Source organism: Hibiscus syriacus, unplaced genomic scaffold, assembly GCF_006381635.1.
Source record: "Hibiscus syriacus cultivar Baekdansim isolate YM2019G1 unplaced genomic scaffold, ASM638163v2 tig00110575_pilon, whole genome shotgun sequence".
NCBI classification, from domain to species: Eukaryota; Viridiplantae; Streptophyta; class Magnoliopsida; order Malvales; family Malvaceae; genus Hibiscus; species Hibiscus syriacus.
Window position 1 is genome coordinate 35498 of NW_024062786.1, and position 7003 is coordinate 42500.

The window sequence follows — 7003 nt, forward strand, 5'->3', positions numbered from 1 at the left end:
TGTTTTTTGTATTTTTATTTAATTTTTTAAATAATTATGACGTGGTCCGACTCTTCCAACCGATCTGACCGGTTCGACCGATTGAATCAGTACGGCCGGTTCGCTGACCGGTCCGATTCTGAAAACCATGCTTATCGGTTAACTTCCGAGATTCCAACATCCATGATGCTCTGTTCTAGTTTCAGAGAGCGAACAGGGGAATCTTATCTGTTATAACAAAACAGCATCTCCCTGTCTCAAATGCGGACATTATGTGACATACACATAATGTCCGGATTTTCTATGTTAGAATTTAGAATTTAGACGCAGGAAGAGGAAGCTCAATTTGCATTCATATGTATTCTCAGACTGCAAAATCCACTTCTCTTCATCTAAAATTCAACCATACATATCCATGTTTTTCAACTCTGTACACAAGGAAAGATTATTTGGATACATTTTCCTCTGATTGTCTTTGTTATTTCAAGAGCAAAAATCCCACCACGGATGACCACAATTGGACTGATCGAATAGACCATCCGACTCGAAACTGCGCCAATCTTCCCGAGACGTTAAAGAATCATCCACCATGCTCATAAGGTTGGGTTCTTCTTCCACTCCGAAATAATCCGTCTTTATCGTACTATCGTCATCCGATAAGACACCGAGTGAGCGCCCCGATCTTCCCATTGAAGAATCAGACTTCACAGTCGTTTCTCCCTTACCTCCATCGTTGCAGTTAGTCGCAGTAACTTGTTTGCCTTCCTCCTCCGGCTTCTTAATCAAATCGTTCAGCTTCTGCAACTGTAAATCAAGAGTAAAATCATATAAGTTTCATTGGGAAAAAAAACAAACTGTTTGATTAGGGAAGTAATTAAAGCAAGCACCTGGATCACTAACGCCTGTTTCTCTTTCTTTAAACTCTCGTACTTGGCAGCTAGATTGTCGTGATTGGCTTGTAGGATGCTGTAATCTCGTTCAAGCTGCTTGGATTTCCACCTTGCTCTCTTGTTCTGGAACCATATCGCTACCTGTCGTGGCTGCAGACCCAACTCTTTAGCCACCTGCAACTTCATTCGAGGCTCCAGCCTGGTTTCCGATTCGAACATCGATTCCAAAGACTTGATTTGTTCATCGCTGAACCGCCTCTTGTTCTTCTTCATCTTGGTTGTTGTTGTTGTTGTTGCTGTGACCTCTGTGGCACTGGAAAAAGGCTCGGCCATCTCCTCGGTATATTCGAACATCTTTGCCTGGATAATTCTTCCTAATTAACTGCTGTTCAAATCTTTGTTCTTCATGTACAAGCTGGTTTGTAATCGTGGGAAAAGGAATGTTTTTAAGACGGTTGTACTTGTGGATATGGTGGTATTTATAACTCCCATATGCTACCAGAAAATCTGTTTGGTTTTAGGGTCTCACGCAGAGGATTTCTAAATGCAACTAATCCCTACTTTATATCCAAAGTCTAGGGGACATGATAAGTGATAACGTATGGTGCGTTTCCTCTTCTGCCTTTCCTAATACTGCCCATCCTCCCTCCTTTCCATTTCTTCTTCTTCTTCCTCTTCTTTTCCAATTAATTGCCCCAAACATCTCCGATTATAACATAATTCTTAAAATTTAAAAATATTTTAGTCAAGTTTTCTTATCATCATATATGTATCAATCATATCCTGAGTTATTAATATAACTTTATTTTTATATTATTTTACTCATATTTATTAGATTTTTTTAAAAAAATAAATAAAGTTTGAACCATATATTCCTAAATCGGTATAGACTACCTTTGTAGCTTTAATTAGGGGTGACAAAGGGGGCGGGACGAGGCGGGGACGGTTTTGCATTATCTAATATGTCCCCAACACTTGAGGATACGGTTTTGGGGAATTCCCATTATATGTTTCGGAGATTTTTTTGTCCCCATACCCATCCCTTACGGATCCCTGCGGGTTTCAGTTAATCCTCATCCAAAAAATAAACAAACATTTTCAAAATCAATGCAACTCCTAAACCTTATAAGATATATTAAATTGTCTCAAATTAGTCTCTATCTATAATGTGAAAGTTTCAAACGTCAATATTCATCTAACATCCAATGTATATGTACAATTTTAATCATTTTCAATCTCAACAAATCAATATATATTAAATGAGAAAATATCTAAACTTCAATTTTAGTTTCTTTTAGATCTAACAGTGACAACACGTAATCTCACAATCTTATTATATATAAATTTTTTATTAAAATACATATTAAGGGTATATTGGTAAATGATTATAAATATATTTTTAAAATTTTGTAAAATATAAGGGATTCCTACATATATTTTTCAATGATCCCCACGGTTATTCACACGGGTACGGTTCGATTATCCTCATAGTTCATATATAACAATCTCCGTCCCCATCCCCATTTGAACTTCGGAGATAAAACTTCCCCCATCCTCATCCATGTGGGTGAAGATTTTGGTTATTCCCCATCCGTCGGTTTAAATCCCCATAATTTTTTGTTTTTCCCCACCCGACCTAGCTTCAATTAATCTTTTTGAAACCGATTTTTTTCCTTTCCAATTCAGTCCTTGAGTCACTAGACTTAACATCTAAGTGGATCGCGTGATCATCCAAGAGTCCAAAGTAATGTGTGGTAAATATTGCAGTTTTTATTTCTGTGTTTCAAGCAATGCTAATTTTTATTTCTTCAATGTATGTTTATGCTTATGTCCTTTGCAAGGGCATTTTATAATTATGCTGACACATTTTGTTGTGTTATATTTTCTTATGAGCTTTATAGATTTTTGTGTTCATACATTATCATAACTTTTGGTGGAAAGGAATTAAAAAACAATTCTAAAATTTAAAATTTATCGTTTTAAAAATAATATAAAATTTCATTAATCCCAACTCTTAATCTATTAACCCTGAACTGTCACTAATCATAGCACACACTTCATCAATCCTAGGTCTACAAACCTTAACTCTAAATCACTAATCATAATATAAAATTAGGTACAAAAAGTCACTTTTAATGGAGCGTTTCCATATATAAAAACCTGACTGAAAAAATGTCTTTACATTTTATAATATAAATATATCTTTTTATAAATTAACTAAAGATAATTATTATTTCAATAAGACTTAATACATTTTTTTGTGTTTAAACTATACCTTAGATATGATTTGGTGCTTATTTTGTTTTGCTAACAATAGGTGTCTAACATTTTCTCCGTTATATTTTTACGTACCTATAGTTTTATCTGTTACACTTTTACGTGCTTACCGTTACATTTTTAATTTTTAAATCTTATAATAAAAATATTTTTTAAAAATTTTAAAAACAAATCTCTGTATCGTCCCTCTCCCTCCCATTCCTCATCGCCGACGACAAAGAGTCACCACCGGTTAGGTTTTGTTTGGAGTAGGACTAGAAACTCAATAGTAGCAGTCGTGTAACGTAGGGACGACTGTAGCCATCGAAATCGTCGAAAACAACAATGAAAGACCTAGAAATTCAACGACTTTGCGGTATTTTTCATGAAGATCGATGTAATTTTATAGTGGGTGGGAGATTGGGTTTTGATCGCAACAGTGAGATGGTTCTGATGGTGTCAACGAAGACGGTCATGAACTGATGGTGGCTGATCGACGACGGAAGATATAAATTTTGGGGGTTGATTTTTTTATTATAATATTATTTTTAAAAATAAAATTATTTTAAAATTTTATATGCATGACATGAGTTAGATAATGACCAAATTTAATGGTCGTTACAGTCCATGTACCTAAAATTATAACTTTTATAATATTAGACATCTATTATTAAAAAAAATATTTAAACATCAAATCGTATTTTAAGATATAATTTAAGCATTAAAAGTGTATTAAACCTTTCAATAATTACTTTTTTTTCATTGTATTTAGGTAAAAACGTTCCGTCCACTTTCTTAGCCGGTTTGACTACCTTTTAATAAAAGAGAATTCTAATATACATGTTTAAACATCACTTCACATTTTCCATTCTTATACTTGAAGGATCAGTGCTACTTTAAATATGCAATCATCTTCGTCACAACTTTGATCATGTCACGTATTTTATAATGAAAAATGTCGGCTGCATGAATCACGTTCCACCACGTAAAATCAAAATATTTACATTTTTAATTTCCCAGATGTATACACGGGCATTGCAAGCAGCTGTAGTTACACCCACGTTTGTCGGAGAACTGGGCAAACTCATTAAGGGGTGTAAAAAGTTGATCCGATCTGTAAAATTGACTGAAACCGACTCGAGTCAAAATTATTTTTAACCTGAGCTGTAGCGATCCGAAACCGATTCGATTCGAAACTGGTGTTTACCTGAATCCGACTTGGACCTGGAAATTGTGAATCCGAACCCGACCTGTATCCGACTGATATGAATCCGAAACTGAGATTGACCTGGTAAATAACTGGTATTACCCGACTTGTTTTTCACCTGACATGTTTTCCACCTGACCTGTTTTTAATCTGACTTATATATTACCATGGACGAAATTATAAGATTTTAATAAAATTATGAGTTTTTTAATTTATGATGTAATTAAAAAATTAATATAATTACTTTTTAAATGTTATAATAAAATATTTATTATGATAATTAAATTAATAAATAGACCTATTATATAAAATTATTTAATAAAATTAATAAAGTTATTTAAATGTAAAATAGATAAAACATGATTAATAATACAAAGAAAAATTAATATAGTTTAATTTATATAAATAAAAAATATTATTAATAATGAAAGTATTTATTATATAATATATATTAACGTTTTACATTATTAATATAAATAATTTTGGCAAAACATTAGTTTTAGGAATGGCAACGGGGAGGGTTCGGGGCAGGTTTTGCTCGCCCCGTCCCCGACCCGATCCCCGTCAGGTTTTTTATCGGGGCGCCCCATCGGATATTTTTTTGCCCCGAACCTGACCCGAAATATTATACTCAAACCCGAACCCGAAAATATTATATATATAATTAATATGAAAAATATTATATATAATTAATATATAAAAAATATAAAATAATATATATATATATATAAAATAATATATATATATATATAATCGGGGCGGGGATACCTTGCCCCGTCCCCGAACCCGACCCGAAAAAATCCCTGAAAAAATCCCTGATACCCAACCCGATATCATTCAAACTCGACCCGACCCAAACTTGACCGGGTTTCGGGTTTCCCCGTCGAGTTCGGGCTATTCTGCCATCTCTAATTAGTTTACATAGGCCCAATACATAAGCCCACTCTTTTATTACAAATATATATGCATTAGTGCTAGTCCATTTACATTAGGGTTTATGGTTTATGATTTAGTGTTTATGGTTTATGGTTTAAAATTTAGGGTTTAGAATTTATGATTAGGGTTAGGGTTTAGGGTTTCTATAATTTATATACTTTATTACTTTATATAGTTTATGCATAGTGTTTCTATAAACTATATAAGTAATTTACTTTATATAGTTTATATATATAGGTTATATATATATATATATATAGTTTATATATACTATACATTGTTTACACATACATATTATATAAAATTATTTAATAAAATTAATAAAATTATTTAAATGTAAATTATATAAAACATGATTAATTAAGTGTTAAATAATTATTTTTTTTATCGATTTTAGGGTTTATGATTTAAACCTAATCCTTTATTACTTTATTATTACAAGTGGATTTAAATTTGGGAGTTTGGATTTGTTTTTTGATCGGGTTTCCCTCGTGATTCGAATTTGGTTTGAGAAATTTGAAATTTCTGCGCCAAAATGAACAAGAATTGGGGCTTTTTGAATGGTTTTGAATGGGTAAAGTATGCAAATGGTCACTATTATATATTGTAATTATATTTTTAGTCATTAAATTTTTGGAAGTTATGAAATAGCCGTATTTTATAAAATAGTGATAAATTTTGATAAGTTTATATACATACATACATATATATATATAGCGCCGATATCTTGCCAAAATGAAATGCCTATTGCCTCCCGTCTCTTTTATTTTGTTGTTGTGAATAAGTAATAAATGGGCAATTTTAGTTTATATATACTATACATGGTTTATACATACATATTATATAAAATTATTTAAATGTAAATTATATAAAACATGATTAATTAGGTGTTAAATAATTAGTATGTCATATGTTAATTCACATTAATAGCCCATTTATTTTGTTGTTATGAATAAGTAATAATAAAACCCAAAAATAAGTCCAATTGCATTAATGCTTGTCCATTTACATTAGTTTACGTAGGCTCAAAACATAAGTCCACTCTTTTATTACAAATATATATGCATTAGTGCTAGTTCATTTACATTAAGGTTTATGGTTTAAAGTTTAGGGTGTATAGTTTATGATTTAAGGTTTAGGGTTTTTATAAACTATATATTTTATTACTTTATATAGTTTATGCATAGTGTTTCTATAAACTATATAAGTTATTTACTTTATATATATATACATGGTTTATACATACATATTATATAAAATTATTTAATAAAATTAATAAAATTATTTAAATGTAAATTATATAAAACATGATTAATTAGGTGTTAAATAATTAGTATGTCACATTGCATATTATATGCTTCATAAATAGCAGTACATGTCATTAATTTTATTTGCATAATTAGTATTTTAGTTATATGTTAGGTTAATTCACAATAATAGCCCATTTATTTTGTTGTTATAAATAAGTAATAATAAAACCCAAAAATAAGTCCATTTGCATTAGTGTTTGTCCATTTACATTAGTTTACATAGGCCCAATACATAAGCCCACTCTTTTATTACAAATATATATGCATTAGTGTTAGTCCATTTACATTAGAGTTTAGTATATATGGTTTAAAGTTTAGGATTTAGTGTTTAGGGTTTAGAGTTTTCTAATAAACTATATACTTTATTACTTTATATAGTTTATACAGTGTTTCTATAATATATATATATATATAATCTATAGATT

The 7003-nt window shown here is 30.9% G+C and overlaps 1 protein-coding gene across 1 annotated transcript; it reads right to left on the reverse strand.

Moving 5' to 3' along the window:
• Window positions 1-453: 453 nt before the first annotated feature.
• Window positions 454-1474, reverse strand: LOC120133012 (homeobox-leucine zipper protein ATHB-12-like). The gene is made up of 2 exons (XM_039149680.1): window positions 867-1474; window positions 454-783 (listed from the first exon to the last, which is right to left on the reverse strand). Exons 1-2 carry the CDS (start codon window positions 1221-1223, stop codon window positions 463-465), a joined length of 678 nt encoding a protein of 225 aa, XP_039005611.1. The 5' UTR covers window positions 1224-1474; the 3' UTR covers window positions 454-462.
• Between the last annotated feature and the right edge of the window lie 5529 nt (window positions 1475-7003).